Source organism: Mobula birostris, chromosome 11 (assembly GCF_030028105.1).
Source record: "Mobula birostris isolate sMobBir1 chromosome 11, sMobBir1.hap1, whole genome shotgun sequence".
Classification (NCBI taxonomy): Eukaryota; Metazoa; Chordata; class Chondrichthyes; order Myliobatiformes; family Myliobatidae; genus Mobula; species Mobula birostris.
In genome coordinates this window covers 22,610,687-22,630,362 of record NC_092380.1, presented here as the reverse complement: position 1 = coordinate 22,630,362, position 19,676 = coordinate 22,610,687, and the positions used below count along the sequence as shown (strand labels likewise).

Sequence of the window (19,676 nt, the reverse complement as noted above, 5' to 3'; positions counted from 1 at the left end):
ATCTGCAAACTTTGTGCATTGTTTTAAATACAAAACCTGTCAACAATTTACTAAAAATTAAAAATGAAAATGTTGAGTTTGAAAAAGTATTCAGCCCCTTTGTACTTACTATGCTAACTTTCCTCAGGTGTATATTACCTTATCAACTCATCCAAATTTATTGATGTAGAAAATTGGAGGGTCACCTGAATGAATACTGCCCCCCCCCCCTTCTCTGTAAGGTCCAACAGTTCAAACCACTATGAAGATAAAAGAGCATTCAAGGCAAGCCAGGGAAATTATAATAGAGGCATAAATCTGGGGAAGGGTACAAGACCATCTTAAAGACACTGAACGTACCTCACAGTTCAGTGCAATCCATCATGAAAAAGTAGAAAAATATGAAACCACAGCCACACTGCTTAGATCAGGGTGCTTCCTCTAAGCTTAGTCACCAGAGAAGAATGGCTCTTGTACGAGATGCTATTATGACAGCAACAGTCACTCTGAGTGAGCTGCAGAAGTCAATGGCTGCAAATGAAGATGAAGTTCGTTGCTCCACAAGCTCCAAGACATTGCACAGAAAGGGAATTTATGAAAGAGTGGCAAGGAAGAAGTCCTGCCTTAAATAAAAGCATATCCTTGCCTATAAAGACTTTGCAAAGCGTCACTTAGAAGATGCCGTAAAGTTGTGGAAGAAGGTTTTGTGGTCGGATAAGATTAAACTGGAACCTTTTGACCTCAACATTAGGTGGGATGTGTGGCATAAAATCTAATACTGCACGTCTACCAGGTAACACCTTCCCTACGGGTCTGGAAATCAGGTCAAGATTAATGGGAAGATGAATGCTGCTAAATACAGGGAGATCTTGGATTAAAACCTGCTAGCCTCTACCAGAAAGCTTAAACTGGGAAGTTCATCTATCAGCAGGACAAGGACCCAAAGCACACTGCCAGAACAACCAAAGAGTGGCTTCAAATGAAGAAAATTGATGTCCTTGAGTGGCCCAGTCAGAGTCCCACCCTTAACCCGATCAAGCATCTCTGGCATGACCTCAAGATTGCTGTCTACTGCCACTCCCCAGCAAACCTGTCATAGCTTGAGCAATTTTGCAATGAGGAATGGGCAAATCTTCCTCCATCACATCAGACAAAGCTAATAGAGACTTAACCAAAAAGACTACTGGCTGTAATCGCTGCGAGAGGTGATTCAACTAAGTACAGAGCAAAGGGGGATGACTACTTGTGAAATGCTAATATTTCAGTTTTTGGATATTTAGTTTTCCATGCTTTTTTGATTTTTCCTGGTTTCTTTTTTTTTGGACTATACTGTGAAGAAAAGAGCATGTGATAAAAATTCTCAAGTCATATCAATCAAAATCCCTGGTTGTAATACTGATTCATATGAACAAAGGGTTGGGGGCTGAATACTTCTACTAGACACTGTAGTGTTTTGAGTGGCTGGTAATAGATCGTAGAAAATCCCACCTTCCAGCCACATTATACCCTTTCTAGATCTCCTGCTGCTCAAACCGGTCCACCAATGATGCCATAGCCTAGAGACATTCTGCCTTGTCTCACCTAGAAAACAATGCCTGATACACCAGGTTGTTCATCAACTTAACATGATCATCCCTCTGAGGCTGGTGGGTGCGCTGCGTTCATAGGGACTTAACATCCTCTCTGTAGCTGGATCTTGGACGCCTTGACAGAAAGACCCCACTCAGTCCGAATGGGAGCAGCATCTCAAGCTCCATCACTCTGAGCACTGGTGCCCCCTTCCCACCCCCACCCCCAAGAGCTGTGTACTCAGCCTGCTGCTGTGCACACTGCTGACTCATGACTGCACTCCCAGATTCAGCTCAAATCACATCAAGTTCGCTTACGATACATCCTCAACAGCCAACAATGATGAGTCGACAGAGAGGAGGTAGAGAGGCTTATCAAATGGTGCGAGAACGACAACCTGAATCTCAACATGGACAAGACAAGAGAGATGATTGTGGACTTTAGGTAGGCACAAGTCAACCACTCTCCACTGCATATCAATGGCTCTGCCGTGGAGAGAATGAAGAGCAAAAAGTCCCTTGGTGTGCATATTAAGGATGATCTAACCTGGATCACAACACCTCGTCATTAGTTATGAAGGCACAGCAGTGTCTGCACTTTGAGGAGATTAAAGTGTACAAGGCTCCCTGCCCCCCAATCTAACAGCTTTCTACATGAGCACCATCAAGAAGTCCTGTCTGGCTGCATCATTGTGTGATATGGAAACTGTCAGGCAACAGACTGCAAAAGCCCTACAGAGGATAGTAAAAACACTGAGGGAATCTTGGGGGTCTTCCTCCTCCCTATTTGTGACATTCACCAGGAGCATTGTATACAAAGGGCCCAAAGCATTGCTGAGGATCCCTACCATCCATCGCACAATCTCTTTGACCCACTACCATCGAGAGGTACAAGAGCACCATGGCTAGGACTGCCAGACTGGGTAACAGCTTTTTCCCTCAGGCTAAGACTAATGAATACCCCGCCATTACCAAGGTCTCATCACCAGGACAGCAAGCTGTTCACCTGTGCTGCACACTACATACACTTTGAATTATATTTTATTAACTTTATTATTAATTATATTTTATTATGTGGTAATAGTTTGCTCTATGTGATATATATCTTGTGGCTGCACAGTGGTCCAGAGGAACATTGTTTTGTCTGGTTGGATGCATTTACAGTAAGATGAGAATAAACTTCAACTTGACTTGCAGCTGAAAAAAAAGCTCAAAAATCTCTTTAGATCTTTTCTTTGTCAAATTAGCTTATTTCAAGAAAGGTGACGGGTCTCAATAACTAATTGAAGCAATTTTGGATGAAGGAGAGTTGTTGATTGATGGCCTGTTTTGTTTTGTGAGCATCACAGCAGACTTGCAACCACTTTTACATTGTAAACACATGCTGAAATATTTGTATTTATGCACATTTTATTGCATATCTGTATTTCTAACTTTATTTTTTGTATAATTCTTTATCATTGTTGAATATTGATTTTGTATGTTCTATATCACGCTCTGACCAACAAACCACAGCAAATTCCTAGTACATGCAAATTCTGGTTTTCCTCATTTCAACCTCAGACAGGTGACAGAGAAGACAAAGTGATCAACAATGGTGGATGAGTACTGTTTGATCTTTTGCAGGTATTTAAAGCTGCTAAGTGAGTAGTTATCCAGTACTGGTGATGATGGAAACATGCTTCGGAAGTCCAGAAGTCAAGTCCAGCTGACCAGAGGCGAATCTGCAAATCTCTGGGGAAGATGAAGCCTAATGTCTGGAAGCCAGAGTCAGAGTCCGAGTCCACTGGAGGATGGAGACTGAAGAAGATGGCTTGCCCTGGGGTTAAATCACTGTGGATGTGTATGGGTGGGAGGGATGAACAGGATTTGTTTTGTTGCCTGTGATGTTCTGAGTTGTTCTTCTGAGCATTACGGGCATGCTATGTTGGGGCCCAGAAAGTACAGTGACGCTAGTGGTCTACCCCACCAGCAAATCCTCCTGTACGACAACATCTCACTCCTCAACTGAAATCACTTTTTAACACAAATGATATACTTCACCGCACATTTCAATTTTTATATGATGAATAAACTTGAACCTTGTATATGGCAAATAAAGTTGATGAGCTCTGACCAGGCTTGTCAGTCAAGGCACCAACAATCGACTAGGAGAATGAAGAATGGGTGTTTGAGTGGGGCTCTGGGGTCAGCACTCTCAGATATGACAGGGAAGAAACACCCATAGCAGGGACAGGTGAACAGCTCATCAGAAATTTACTTCTGGCCAAGCCAAGTCTATAAATCAACTCAATCATCGCTTGCAAATTGCCATCTTTGAAACAGCTTGTGTTTCAAATCTAACGTTATTTATGTAATATTTATTATATTTTTTCTATACTCACTTGTATTTCGCCACAGCACCGGGCTTCAGTAGAGTGGTGTAACATAAGTTATGTGCCATCATTATGGATGGGTACAGGGAGGAAAAATCCAGAGTAGCTATGGGAACATCATAATAACTGTAGAAGAAAAGCAAAATTAAACAAAACTTAATCTAGTTTTAAATTTCAATATTTTAAAGAAACACCAAATTAAGGACTTCAGGGGAGAGAAATGTTGTTTTGCATTCCATTCCTATTCACATCAATGGTTCGGAGGTCAAGAGGGTTGAAGAGTTTCAAGTTTCCAGGAGTAAACATCACTGATATCTTAGTCCTGGTCCAATCACACAGATGCCATGGTCAAGAAAGCTCAACAGTGCCTTGACTTCCTCAACAGCTAAAAAAATTGGCACAGCCCCTTTGACCCTCACCAGTATTTTACTGATGCACCACAGATAGCATCCTACCTAGATCACCTACTTGGTACGGCATCCGCTCTGCCCAAGATCTCAAGAAACTGCAGAGTTGCAGACATAGACCAGGACATCATGAAAATCAACCCCTCCACCAATGAATTCTGTCTATATTTCACACACCCTCAGTAAAGCGGCCAACATAATGAAAAACCCCACCTAACCCACTATTCCTCTTCACCTTCCTCCTATGGGGCAGAAGATACAAAAGCACAGGCCACCAGACTCAAGGACAGCATTTATACTGCAGATGGTGAGGTTAACAGTCCATCTTATTGAACAGGGGTCTGTTCATAAGACTACTGAACAGTCCCCTAGTTCCATAAGATGGACTATTAACCTCACAATCTGCCTCACTGTTACGATCTTGACCCTCGTCAGCCTGCACTGTGCACTTTCTATGTAACTGTAACACTTTATTCTGCATTCTGTTACTGCTTTTCCGTGTACTACTTCACCTTAACATAGGCTATACATAAGGCTACACGGAAAAGAAACAACAGAGGAATTGAAGATGATACAAGGATAGTGTTCTTATGATTTAATGTCTTAAAATCCCTAACTCATTCCATTCAATCTGTATATATCCCCACCCGAGTGGTAGGGTGGAGATATGTTTCTACTAAAGGAGGTGTCAGATGCTCCTTCCCTCCACTAGCCTGCAGTTCACTCTTGGACAAGGTGTAGCACCTGCTTAGCCCTTTGATCAGGGTCATGTGAAGCCATGGGAGCGGGTGGTGGACAGTCGTATGAGTAACAAGTGTACATGACAATTCCTGGTTATGCAACCACTGACGTCAGGCAAACGAGCTCTGAAGAGTATTGATAATAACTGGGGTCACCCGTCTTGTAAAGACACTGCCCAGAAGGCAGCAATGGCAAACCACTTCTGTAGAAAAATCTGCCAAGGACTATCATGATCACTATGATCACCTACATCATATGACGACAACGACATCCCACCCCTCACTTCGAGACCAATCCAAAATGTGATAGCAAAGACTGAACACAGTACCACAGATAAGAATCAGGATATGGTTCTATGCAAATGATGCTGAACATTCTCTGTTTTAAATGTCAGCACCCTGAACACAATACTCAACACTATGTGAGCACTTGCCTTACTTTGGCTGTGTTGCAAATACCGAATTTTCATGACTCCTTGTGTATTTCTAACAAGCACCAAGTGAGTTTAACAGTCGTGGTAAAGGGATAGCTATGAGTTTAGCAAACAATGACTTACACAAACAGCCAAGGAATTAACAAAGGTGCATCTGTGGTACTGAAGTTATGGGCAACACGAAGGCTACGCCCACACTAGACTGGATAATTTTGAAAACGCTGGTTTCGAGTAAAAACGATAGGCGTCCACACCAGGTGTTTTTGAAAATACCTCCGTCCACATTAAAACGGGTATTTGGGCGAATCGCCTCCTACTGGGCATACACAGGACACATCTACAGAAAGCAAGCGAAGAGGAAACGGTACACTTGATGCACATTTCTACAGACGAGAAGAACTTAAAAGGAAATTGCCAAAGGACGGACAGCTGTTGGCTTTCGCGCAGGAGGACTTAAAACTAAAAAAACAAATACTGGAGCGTATGGAGGCAACCGACAGGGAGTTCATGGACAGTATGACCCAGCTGACAACGAACATTGAAAAACTGTTGCAGAGGGATTTGCAATGATGAGGAATACGATGGCTCCCCGCCGGTACTTTTCGCCACCACAATAGCAGCCTCACAGCCACTACAATAGCTACACATACAGACACGCAGACCCTTGGGTGGCTCCACCAGCATCTTCCCTACTCCCACAGAGGGGTCACCCTGGAAACATTTCTCTTCACTGATGAAAGGGACAACAGGTTTGTTAAAACCTCCGGTTACCCCTGTACACACTATAATGCTCAACCGCCGTTTTCAGATTTAAACACCCTGAAGAGTGTTTTAGAAAAGCTCTTGTTTTCGGGGGAGGAAAACGCCGTTTCAGTGTGGACGGAGGGTCAAAACGAAGTGAAAAAGCTTCGGTTGCGGATTTATTCAGTCTAGTGTGGAAGTAGCCGAAATGGCAGCAAGACATTCTGCAGCAGAAGGATGAACACTGAACCATACCGCACAGGAGAAAGAAGCCCTTCAGCCCATTACGTCCGCATCGACCAAAATGCCAATACAAACTAATCCCATCTCCCTATTCATCAGAATCAGAAACAGGTTTCGTACCACCGGCATAGGTCATGAAATTTGTTAACTTCAAGGAGTGATCTCTCAGAAAGGCGATGTCCATTATTAAGGGCCCCCATCATCCAGGTCATGCCTCTTCTCATTGTTACTGTCAGGAAGGAGGTACAGAAGCCTGAAGGCACACACTCAGCGATTCAGAAACAGCTTCTTCCTCTCTACCATACGATTCCTAAGTCACTGGACCCATGACCACCACCCCACTTCAAAAAAAAATGTACCTTCTGTTTTTGCACTGTTTTTAATCTATTTAATATAAATATATACTCACTGTAATTGATTTACTTACTTTTCTTTTTTTCTATATTATCATTATACTGCTGCTGGTAAGTTAACAAATTTCATGACACATGATGGTGATAATGAACTCGATTCTGATTTATTGCAGTATAGTAAAGCTTTTTATGTATCGTACTGTACTGCTGCCACACAAAAGAAAATCATAACTTGTGTCTATGAGAATAAACCTAATTCTGATACAGAAGGGAACATTAACCAAATGGGGGTGGGGGGTGGAAACAATTATCCTGACCATCATTTCCATCTGATGTTTCAGATAGGAATTGAAGGTCCTGTCTCCAAAACCTGTTCCAAGAATAAAATTTAAAAGCAAAGATTATCCATCAATATTAATTAGTGACTAGGAAGCTGTGAAATTGAATGTCTACTTAACATAACATTTTTCTCTCTTTATGTCGAACGAATGGAGCAATAAAAATTACTAGGCGGTGTTTACACAGAAAACACATTTGCCTAGTCACGTTTTACTCAGAATTCTCAGCCCTGAGGGAAATAAAAACATCCTGTCACCACAGTCGAATGATTAAAGAGCAAATGAGTGAGCACTTTGTGCAAGCAAACTGTAAGTAATCATTAAAATAAGTTTCCAATTTCTTAATGAAGACACTGGTAATAAAGTAAGACCAAGGAGTGGCAATGAGGCCAAGCATAGATCATAAACGGTGAAGATCGTGAGTGCAAAGATTGAAGGAGGAATAGCATCGTAATTGTGTACAAGTACGCAGCTGCATAATATCTTTAACTTCAACACGTCCCATTTACAGCTCGGAGTCAGAGTGGAGGGAGTGTTAAGTAAGTCAGCCCTACCCTTTAACTGGTTCAATCACAGTAGCACCGGTGTAGTCCTCTCCACCCTCTGTTTTCACCACAGGCATCACCAGGTCATGCTTCATCGCCTAGCAACACAGATGATTAATGCAGCATCTCAGTCTATGGCGACATCTCCGGAACTACCATGCAAATTATATTTTTAAAACAACAATTGCTATTTTATTTGATATAACAAAATAATAATAAGAGTAGAGCTTCAGAGAATACACTGCTTTTGCACTTATACAGTAGAGCATCCTGTATAAAGAGCCCAAAGTTCATCATCTTTTTTACCTCACCTTTAACAAATGTCATATATATACCTTACCAAGTAAAACATTATCAGATGGTTAACGAGTGTTACTAAACAAACTGACAGTATCGCTAAGCAAATACCAGGGAAGATAACAAAAGGTTTGTTGAAAGGTTTTTTGGAGTAAGAGATAGAATGTAGGAAATAAAGAGGGAAAAAACTCCAGAGATTAAGGCTTCAGCAACACAGTACACGGCTGGTAATGGTGTAGAAATTCAATATGAAATGACGAACATGGTGTGGTGCCTCAAAAAGACTACGGGTATCATCAAGGTCTGTCACCCTAGCCATTCTCTTTTCTATCTTCCATTGGATTAGGGTGCAGAGTTGATAATTTTCTTGCAAATTAACCTTCCTAGGCTTGCTTGCGTTTTTATATATTCATCAATATATATGTAATAGTTCAGTGAATTTTCAGTAATTAAGATACAGTTGCTTCTACATTTTCCGAGAAACTTCTTAGTTTGCAGCAGCAGGTGTCATGCAACTTGAACCTGGGTATTTTACAGGTTAAACATTATCATTGGGATTTTTGTTGTCTCTAGTCTGAGAGTGAGACGACCACAACTGTGTTTTCCCTTTCTTTGTTTACTCAGCTCTTCTCTTCATTCTTCATTCTTTAATAAAACTGTAAGCAACAAGTTTTATGCCTCATTCTTGACTTCTGAAGAACCTTTGAATCATAAGTGCAACAGGATCTTACACTTCTGAGAAAAGAAGCTTGAAGCCTAGATGACCAAACGTTTTAAAAAAAAAACCCCTTCTTCCCAGTACCATCAAACGTTTTAAACATCTGTGGTACTGCGATGTTTGTGGACTCTTAATTCTACTTCCATTTTAAATGCTGGTGTTGTCACTTCAACACGTTCTACTAAGACCATAAGATATTGGTAAGGTCTTGCAGTATTGTGAGCAGTTTTGGGCCTCTTATAAAACCATAAGATATAGCAGCAGAATTAAGCCATTTGGTCCATTGAGTCTGCTTCACCTTTTCAACATGACTGATCTATTTCCCTCTCGGCCCCCATCTCCTGCCTTCTCCCCATAACTCTTCATGCCCTGACTAAACAAGAATCTATCAACCTCTGCCTTAAGTATACCCAATGACTTGGCCTTAACAGCTGCCTGTGGCAACAAATTCCACAGATTCACCATTCTCTGGCTAAAGAAATTCCTTCTCGTCTCCATTCTAAATAGACATCCCTCTATTCTCAGGCAGTGTTCTCTGACCCTAGACTCCCCCACCATAGTAAACATCCTCTCCACATCCACTCTATTTAGGTCTTTCAACATTTGATAGCTTTCAATGAGAAGCTCCCTCATTCCAGTGAGTACAGGCCTGGAGCCTCAATTGGTCCTCATATGGTAATCCTTTCAATTCCAGAATCATTTTCATGAACCTCCTCTGAACCCTCTCCGATGTCAGCACATCCTTTCTTAGGTAGAAGCAAGGATGTAATGTGGAGGCTTTATAAAGCACTGGTGAAGCCTCAGTTGGGGTATTTGTGATCAGTTTTGCACCCCTTATCTTAGAAAGGATGTACTGAAACTGGAGAGGGTTCAAAGGAGGTTCATCAAAATCATTCCAAGATTGAACGGCTTGTCATATGAACAGCGTTTGATGGTTCTCAGCCTGTATTCACTAGAATTCAGAAGAATGAGGGGTGAGTTCATCGAAACCTATCGAATGGTGAAAGGCCTTGATAAGGTGAACATGGAGAGGATATTTCCTATGGCGGGAGAGTCTAAGACCAGACGGGACAGCCTCAGAATAGAGGGATGTCTACTTAGAATGGAGATGAGGAGGAATTTCTTTAGCCAGAGAGTGGTGAATCTGTGGAATTCTTTGCCACAGGCAGTTGTAGAGGCCAAGTCTTTACATATATTTAAGGCAGATGTTGATAGATTCTTCATTGGTTGGGGCATGAAGGGATAAGGGGAGAAGGTAGGAGATTGGGGCTGAGAGGAAAATTGGATCAGCCATGATGAAGTGGCAGAGCAAACTCGATGAGCCAAATGGCCTGATCCTGCTCCAATATCTTATGTTTTTATAAGGGGCTAAAACCTGCTCACAATACTGCAAGGCCTTAGAGATGCCTTATAAAGCCTCAACATTTACATCCTTGCTTTTATATTCTAGTCCTCTCAAAATAAATGCACTTGCTTTCCTCACCACAGACTCAACTTGCAAATTAACCTTTAGGGAACCCTGTACAAGGACTCCCAACTCCCTTTGCATACCAGATTTTTAAATTTTCTTTCCATTTACAAAATAGTCTATGCTTTTATTTCTTCTACAAAAGTGCATGACCATACACTTCCCAACAGTATATTCCATCTGCCACTTCTTTGCTAACTCTTAATTTGTCTAAGAGTTTCTGCAGCCACCCTGCTTCCTCAAAAATATCTGCTCCTCAACCTATCCTTGTGTAAGGGGTTTCTTCTTTTATGTTATTGCTAAGGCTAATAAAATGACTTCTTCGTTATGTTAACTGCTGAGACAGTGGTTCTCTCTCTAGCAGCTTGTTTGGGTTATAATTACTGATAATAGAATTGGATTCATTTGCTACCCAATTGGGATAGATGTTATTCTTTCTTGTGTGTCTGTAAGCTATTGTTTTCGCGAGCTTTGTCAGAAGGCGCGATGGGGACCCCGAGAGGGAGTCCGAGGCTCAGGGTCTTTGGCAAGGAGAGGAGACGAGGACAGACTCTTGTGGAGCGTCTGGTCGACTACTGTGGTTGGGCCCAGGCAGCAGATCAAGGAGCTCGGAGGGGATCAAATGGTGGAAAGAAACTTCTGTTAACTGAGCTCCAACGGTTGTGCACAAACTGGTTAAACTTTTTGATAAGTTTGGCACCTTTTACTTCCCTTTTATATTGTATCTCTATTAATTACATAATTCCAGTAAATACTTATAAAGTGTAATCATCTAATCGCATATGGTGTACTGTCTGATATTTGGCATGGTGGGGTACATCACACAGCATCCACACAAACTTGATTACACAGTTTGGCGGGGCCGAAGGCTGCTCCCGCTAGATGAAAGCGAGCTGAGCAAGCCTGAGGCTTACCAGGGGCCTACATTTGTATCATCCACAAACTTAGCCACAAAGCCATCAATTCCGTCATCCAAATTATTAACATATATCATGAAAAGAAGTGGTCCCAACACAGACCCCTGTGGAACACCGATAGTTACTGGCCGCTAGTCAGAAAAGGTTCCCTTTATTTCTATTCCTTGCCTCCTGCCAATTAGTCAATGGTCTATCCATGCTAGTATCTTTCCCATAATACCATGTTAACTTGTTAAGTAGCCTCACATGTAGCACCTTATCAAAGGCCCTCTGAAAGTCCAAGTACACAACATCAACCGATTCTTTGTCTATCCTGCTTGTTATTTCTTCAAAGAATTCCAACAGATTTGTCAGGCAAGATTTTCCCTTGAGGAAATCATGTTGACTTTGGCCTATTTTATCATGTGCCTCCAAGTATCCTGAAACCACATCCTTAACATGTGGCTCCAACTATTTCCTTTTTTGCACCTAACCTCCCTTCTTGAAGAGTAGAGTGACATCTGCAACATTCTAGTCCTCCGGAATTATGCCAGTGTCACTATGCCTCCGGCACCAACCTAGCATGCTCACAATTTACTAACTGTAACCCTCAGAGTTACCAAATTTGAATATAGAAGCAAACCAGTTTCCTCCCACATTCCAAAGGTGGAAACAAAAACTCTTTACAGGACTGTGTGGAATCGAACTTGGGTTGCTGGTGCTGTATAGTTTTACTGCTAACTGTTATACTACCATGATGCCACAGTTTGAATGGTTTTCTATCCCTGTTTGCAACGTTGAGTTTTTGAAATGATCCGTGAATCCTATCCTAATTTGTACTGCCTTGTTTATTTGTCTGCACTCCACTTGCTGCCCTTCCCAAGCCCCTGGTCAGTAACAAATGACTGTCTTGAACATGTTTATTGTGATTGCAAGACCGTGTTGGGGCACTGGGAACGCAGAATACGGCGAGTCAGATTCACTTGTTCAATGACAAGACTGGCGGTGGGGGAGCTGCAATGCCTCCGTTGTTGCTCGGTCAAGGCCCTCAAGCCTCGGGGTTGTCTGTTGCGGCCACTGGGGTAGGAGACACTGGAGCCGGTTGTGTGCCACTGCCCTCCGTCCTGGGTTGAGGGCTGGCCCTCCCATTGGTGCTGCCCTCCAGTGTTCACCTGGTGGAAGACAAGCCGGTTGCCGTTCGTTTGGAGCTGAACTTGCACAAAATAAAAACCACCGTGGATGGTTCTTGCAGAAACATGGCTCCAGAACAACTTCCACGCACCATCAGTCTACAGGCCATGACACTCAGGGACTTGGGCTATATTTTTTTGTAACTATGTTTTTCTACTATCATAGTTATGTGTTATAATAGCCATATGATGTATGCGACCGTTGATACTGTGTATTGCAACTTGGCTTCAGAGGAACAGTGTTTCATTTGGCTGTATTCATGTGAATGGTTGAATGATCATTAAACGTGAACTTGATCACCAGTCTCAATGGCTTTGCCCCTCCCTATTTCTGCTACCTCTGACTTGAGGATTCAGCTCGCCAGTTCTAGAGGTGTAGATTCAGACCAGCTCAGTGTCATAAATCAGGGTGCTTTGCGTGAAGCTCACAGGGTAAACATTACGCAGTGATGAGTGCAATACAGCAGAATAGTGCAAAGGTAGTAGTATACTCTGAGGCAATGCAAACCAGGAGTGAAGTTTGATCCATCCAAGCACCGTTTTGATTTGGAAAGGTCGAGTACGAGCCAGAAGCAGTCCACAGCGTATCGAGGCAGCGAGGCCGAGGCTTGGGCCCCTAGTTCGGAGGGTGACCCAGTGCCTGGACAATTTAAACGACAGGCCAGATGCACTGAAAAGGCAAGGTGTTCAGGACCGGAGGCAAGGGTCGAGCCAGTTCTGCTCCGGGACATTTAATCCGCACTCCTCAGCGCTGAGGCTGTGCCCTGCCCCAACTGCTGTGGGTTCAGTGACTGTGAGCTTCGCAGTGATTTGCCCCCGTGTGAGGGACTGAGACCGGGACTATTGGCCCACTTCGGCTGCTCCCAGCTTCGGGTTTATGGACTCAATTCCGTTCTGAATCCTGATGCTTGCTTTATTGCTTGCATGATATGATTTGCTTTTTTTCTCTCTGCACATTGGGTGTTGCTCCTCTTTTTAAATTGGGTTCTTTCAGGTGACACACATCAAAGTTGCTGGTGAACGCAGCAGGCCAGGCAGCATCTCTAGGAAGAGGTGCAGTCGACGTTTCAGGCCAAGACCCTTCATCAGGACTAACTGAAGGAAGAGTGAGTAAGGGATTTGAAAGTTGGAGGGGGAGGGGGAGATCCAAAATGATAGGAGAAGACAGGAGGGGGAGGGATGGAGCCAAGAGCTGGACAGGTGATAGGCAAAAGGGATACGAGAGGATCATGGGACAGGAGGCCAGGAAGAAAGACAAGGAGGGGGTGGGGGGGGACCCAGAGGATGGGCAAGAGGTATATTCAGAGGGACAGAGGGAGAAAAAGGAGAGTGAGAGAAAGAATGTGTGCACAAAAATAAGTAACAGATGGGGTACGAGGGGGAGGTGGGGCCTAGCAGAAGTTAGAGAAGTCGATGTTCATGCCATCAGGTTGGAGGCTACCCAGACGGAATATAAGGTGTTGTTCCTCCAGCCTGAGTGTGGCTTCATCTTTACAGTAGAGGAGGCAGAGGATAGACATGTCAGAATGGGAATGGGATGTGGAATTAAAATGTGTGGCCACTGGGAGATCCTGCTTTCTCTGGCGGACAGAGCGTAGATGTTCAGCAAAGCGGTCTCCCAGTCTGCGTCGGGTCTCGCCAATATATAAAAGGCCACATCGGGAGCACCAGTTGACTCACAGGTGAAGTGTTGCCTCACCTGGAAGGACTGTTTGGGGCCCTGAATGGTAGTAAGGGAGGAAGTGTAAGGGCATGTGTAGCACTTGTTCCGCTTACACGGATAAGTGCCAGGAGGGAGATCAGTGGGGAGGGATGGGGGGGACGAATGGACAAGGGAGTTGTGTAGGGAGCGATCCCCGCGGAATGCGGGGGGGGGGGGAGAGGGAAAGATGTGCTTAGTGGGTGTCTTGTTTAGTAGCTGCCTGTGAAGCAGAAGAATCTCAAAGCTATACGATTTATACGTACTTTGATAATAAAATGAACTTGGAAACAAAAAATAAAATCGTATCCTTAGAAAGAGGTGACGCGATCGGAAAGTGTAGAATCCTTGTGGGTAGAGTCTGCAAAGGTAAAAAAGATCTTAATGGGAGTTATATACTGGCCTCCAAACAGTAGTAAACAGGAGGTAGAAAAGGCAAAAGGGCACTGTTACAATAGTCATGGGGGATTTAAATATACAGGTAGAGCAGGAAAGTCAGATTGGTGTGGAATGCCTACAAGATGGTTTTTTAGAACAGCTTGTGGTTGAGCCCACTAGAGGATCAGCTATTCTGGATTGGGTGTTGTGCAGTGATCTCGAATTGATTAGCGAGCTTAAGGTAAAGGAACTCTTAGGAGACAGTGATTATAATATGATAAAATTTGAGAGAAAATCAGACATATCAGTATTACAGCGCAAAGGGAATTAAGGGGACACTCAACGAATGACTGCAGAACAACAATGGCTGGAATTTCTGGGAGCAATTCGGAAGGTACACGATAGATACAGCCCGAAGATGTAGTAGTATTCTAAGGCAGGATGACACAACTGTGGTTGACAAGGGAAGGCAAAGCCAACATAAAAGCCAAAAGAGGACATGTAATAAGAGTAAATAGTGGGAAGTTAGAGGATTGGGAAACTTTTCAAAACCAACAGAACATCCTCAGACTGTGTCAACCACTGAAACATACAATGGAATGCCTCTTCGTTGGTTATGTGGAACAGTCTGTGCTCCAAACCTATTCTAGTACTGCTCCCCAACTTTTCCTTCGGTACATTGACGACTACATTGGTGCTGCTTCCTGCACCCATGCTGAGCTCATCAATTTCATCGGCTTTACTTCTAACTTCCACCCAGCCCTCAAGTTCACTTGGTCTATCTCGGACACTTCTCTCCCCTTTCTCGATCTCTCGGTCTCCATCTCTGGAGACAGACTGTTCACTGACATCTTCTGCAAGCCCACTGACTCTCATAACTACCTCAACTATACCCCTTCCCACCCCGCCACATGCAAAAATGCCATTCCTTATTCCCAGCTCCTCCGTCTCTGCCGCATCTGCTCAGAGGATGAGGTTTTCCGTTCCAGGATATCTCAAATGTCCTCTTTCTTTAAGGATTGTGGTTTCCCTTCTGCTGTCATCAATGATGCCCTCACCTGCATCTCCTCCATTTCCCGCACTTCAGCTCTCAGCCCATCCTCCCGCCACCACAACAGGGACAGAGTTCCCCCTTGTCCTCACCTACCACCCCACTAGCCTCCGGATCCAACACATTATCCTCCACAACTTCCGCCACCTTCAACAAGACCCCACCACTAAGCACATCTTTCCCTCTCCACCCCTCTCCGCCTTCCGCAGGGATCGGTCTCTCCGCGACTCCCTGGTCCACACGTCCCTCCCCACGGATCTCCCACCTGGCAATTATCCCTGTAAGCACAAGTGCTACACCTGTCCCTACACCTCCTCTCTTGCCACCATTCAGGGCCCCAAACAGTACTTCCAAGTGAGGCAACACTTCACTTGTGAGTCTGTTGGGGTCATCTATTGCATCCGGCGCTCCCGGTGCGGCCTCCTCTACATCGGTGAAACCCGACAAAGATTGGGGGACCGCTTCGTTGAGCACCTCCACTCCGTCCGCCAAAACAGACAGGATCTCCCAGTAGCCACCCACTTCAATTCTGCTTCCCACTCCCATTCAGATATGTCCATACATGGCTTCCTCTACTGCCATGATGAGGCTAAACTCAGGTTGGAGGAGCAACATCTCATATACCCTCTAGGTAGTCTCCAGCCTCTTGGTATGAACATAGAGTTCTCCAACTTCGGTAATTCCCTCCCCCTTCCTATGTCACTCTGCCTCCTCCCCCAGCTGCCTGACACCTCCCTCATGGTTCCGCCTCCTTCTATTACCCATTGTGTTTTCCCTTATTCTTTCTTCACCTTTCCTCCCTATCACCTCCCTGCCTCCCTTCCCCCACCCTTTCCCCTTACTGGTTTTTCACCTGGAACCTACCAGCCTTCTTCTTCCCACCCTCCCCCCACCTTCTTTATAGGGCCTCTGCCCCTTCCCCCTACAGTCCTGACGAAGGGTTCTGGCCCGAAACGTCGACCGATCTTTTCCACTGATGCTGCCCAACCTGCTGAGATCCTCCAGTGTGTTGTGAGTGTTGTTTTATGTCAATGTTTTGATATACATGTGACAAATAAAGTTAATCTTCCTTTGTCTTAAATCTTTCTCCAAGTGCAATTTCCTGAGAAAATAATATTGCTAATTCACCTTTACAGTTCAAATTTAGTTTTTAAACTAGATGTTATAAAAATGTATGCTCACCTTTCTCTAAAATAATTGTTATCAAGGTTAAATCGTTCACTCCCCAATCTGTTATACAAATTGACCATGGAGTCAATATGGGAGAAATTCCCATTATATCGATAATTTTAATAATCAGTTAAACTAATGCTTAACTAAAAAGCATCATTTAGGAGTCTTACCTGTCGGAGCAATTGAGAAACTACTTTGATTTGCTGCCCTCGTGAGAGGAGGTAAGAGAGAGGGACTCCTGTTACTCTTGCCATCTCCATGTAGTTAATGACGCACATCAACTTCTCCAACAGCCGCAAGGGCAGGTAGGCATCCTTCAAGCAGTAAACAGCCAGCCGCCTTCGTGTCTGCTCATTACCATTCTAAAGCAAACAGAATGAGGGTGGGGAGGTGAACAAGGGGTGAAGGAAAGGTGTAGGCAACAAAGCAAAATTAAACCAGCTGATGCCTGCAGCACACAGATCAAAACAAAATTCCACAAAATTTTACAAAATTCACAATTTTAAGTCAGGAAATAATTAAACTGTAGTTCAAAACAAATTTGACTCAATTTTATGATAGATTCATAATTTCTGGATGCGTCTGTTCTACCGCACTCCACCGTTCACTACGGAAGTCATACCCTGGATCTCCTGCTCTCAACCATCTCTCAGCCTCCTCGTCCCCCATCAACCACTATGTGAACTTGTTTTTAAAGTGGACCACTCATGAAGGACCTAGAAATGTCTTAAGCAAGTGTCGGACAACTGTTCATTGAAAGACAATGCTATCCAATTGAAACTAAGTTAAGAGGAACCATTCAGGGGAATTTCTTGCCACCAACAGATATAAAATTCATTCTGAGGAATTACGTCATGAATTGACAGAGCGAGGTGTCACAGCCTGTGTTCCTCATTCATCACTAAGCATGTCTAGCCCTTTGGTACCTGCAGGTCCGTGATAATCGAATGTTGAACATCTTCCTTCTGCTCCTGTAGAAAATGGAAACTCACGGCATTGAGAGTGTAGGACCGCAGTTTGTAGTCTCGCAGCAACACCTAAAGTAACATAACACCTCAAATAAGTCAATTAGCAACTGTCAATTAGAAAAAGACTTCTTGCCTCGATCACAAGATGTCAGAGTAGAGTTAGACCATTTGGCTCATCAAGTTTACTCCACCATTCAATCATAATTAATTTCTTTTTTGGCACCCTGCAACCCTTAACCCCCTTACCAATCAAGAACTATCGCTGCCTTAAATATATCCAATGATTTCGCCTCCACAGCCTTCTGAGAAGATTCAAGTCAAGTTTATTTATCACTTGTACATCGAAACATGGTGAATTGTGTCTTTTGCATGAACAACTGATGTGCTGAGAAGCAGCCCTCAATTCTTGCCAAACATTCAGACACCAACACAGCATGCCCACAATGCTTGGCAGAACAACACCGAACACAAGCATCACAACATGTAAACAAGTCTCGTTCCTCTCTCACACCCACATACATACAATAGGATTTTAGCCCCAGGACAGGCAATTTACTTCGTCCTCCAGTGGAGTGGCAACAAATTTCAGATTTAATTGTCAACAAGTTGGAGATGTTATTTCAAATCCACACCAAGCGGTCTCCTGGTTGGGAAGCTGAGGATCCAGTTGCAGAGGGAGATATAAGGGCCCAGGTTCTGGAGCTTTTTGATCTGTAGGAACGATTGTGTTAAACACTGAGCCACGTTGGTCCATAGCATAAAAAAGCTTGGGAACCCCCGGAAGTAGACCCTAGCCCTCTGTCCATATACTCAACAAAACTTCTCTGAAATGGGGTGCAATCAAACCACATTAACACTTCCACGGGCAGCTCAGCCCACAGCATCATGGCTCATTCCCTTTGGCAGTGGTCATTGAGGGATACATCCTGCCTAAAATAAGGCTGCTCTTTGAATAGCACCAATAGGAATGGGTTTTTTTGGAGGTGAGGAGGGAGGACTCATCGTCATTTACCTCATTTTTGCTGTCCATTTACACTACTATCGTATTTTAACATATTGCAATGTACTGCTGCCGCAAAACAACAAATCTCACAACATATGTCAGTGATATTAAACAGGATCCTGATCCTGAGCTACAGGTGAACATTGCTCTCAAAAAAGGACCTTCTTTCAACCACACAGTTCTTATTGAACACTGCAGTGCCATTACAGGTTTACATGCACAATTCCTGCACTAGGCAGCAACACTGGATAGATAATGTGCGGGCTATTAAGTCCATGAAACTACTTCAAACATGCCTTCGGGTTTCACTGCTAAATGGTCAATTACTAATCAGATTACTAGTAACATAACAAGGCAACTCTCAGGTAGGAGGAGCAACATCCCGTTCTGCCTGAGGAGCCTCCAACCTCTTGGCATGAACATTGATTTCTTTAATTTCTGATAACTTGCCCCCACTCCCCCATCTTTCTTTTCTACTCCCCATTCTGGTTCTCCTTTCACCCCTTTTCTCCTCAGCTGCCCATCACATCTCTCTGGTGCCCTTTCTCCCATTGTCCTCTCCTATCAGATTCCCCCTTCTTCAACCATTTACCTTTTTACCTATCAGCTCCCAACTTCTTATTCATTCCCCCACCTCCATCCACCTTCCTTCTCACCTCATTTCACCTGTCATCTTGTACTCCTTATGCCCTCTCCCTCCCCACCCCACCAATCTGCTTATTCTGGCTTCTTCTCCCTTTCTCTCCAGTCCCGATGAATATCCTGACGGCGTAAAACATCAACTCTTTATTGCCCTCCACTGATGCTGCCTGACCCAAGTTCCTCCAGCATTTTGTGTCTGTTGCTCCAAATTTCCAGCACCTGCAGACTCTAAACACAAGAGATTCCGCAGATGCTGGAAATCCAGAGCAACACACACACAAAATGCTGGAGGAACTCAGCAAGTCAAGTTGCAGATTCTCCTGTATACCTAACCTTACAATTCTGCCTCTTGGCTCCAAACTGCCCAGAAAAATTGAAAACACTGGAATATTTAAGCACCTGGACTAGGCTTCCCCTCAGCCATCTAAGTCAAAGAGGACACAAGTGAGGGTGTCCTCTTAATTTCAAGT

The 19,676-nt window shown here is 43.8% G+C and overlaps 1 protein-coding gene across 1 annotated transcript in view; it reads right to left on the bottom strand.

Moving 5' to 3' along the window:
• The window catches only part of pold1 (polymerase (DNA directed), delta 1, catalytic subunit), a 236,006-nt gene that overhangs the window by 146,412 nt on the left and 69,918 nt on the right, over positions 1-19,676 (bottom strand). Inside the window, exons 12-15 of the mRNA XM_072271908.1 lie at positions 17,520-17,630; positions 16,764-16,955; positions 7,733-7,821; positions 3,932-4,048 (exon numbers count right to left, since the gene is read on the bottom strand). Of these exons, the coding sequence (XP_072128009.1) occupies positions 3,932-4,048; positions 7,733-7,821; positions 16,764-16,955; positions 17,520-17,630 (509 nt within the window). The remainder of the gene's footprint in view (positions 1-3,931; positions 4,049-7,732; positions 7,822-16,763; positions 16,956-17,519; positions 17,631-19,676) is intronic.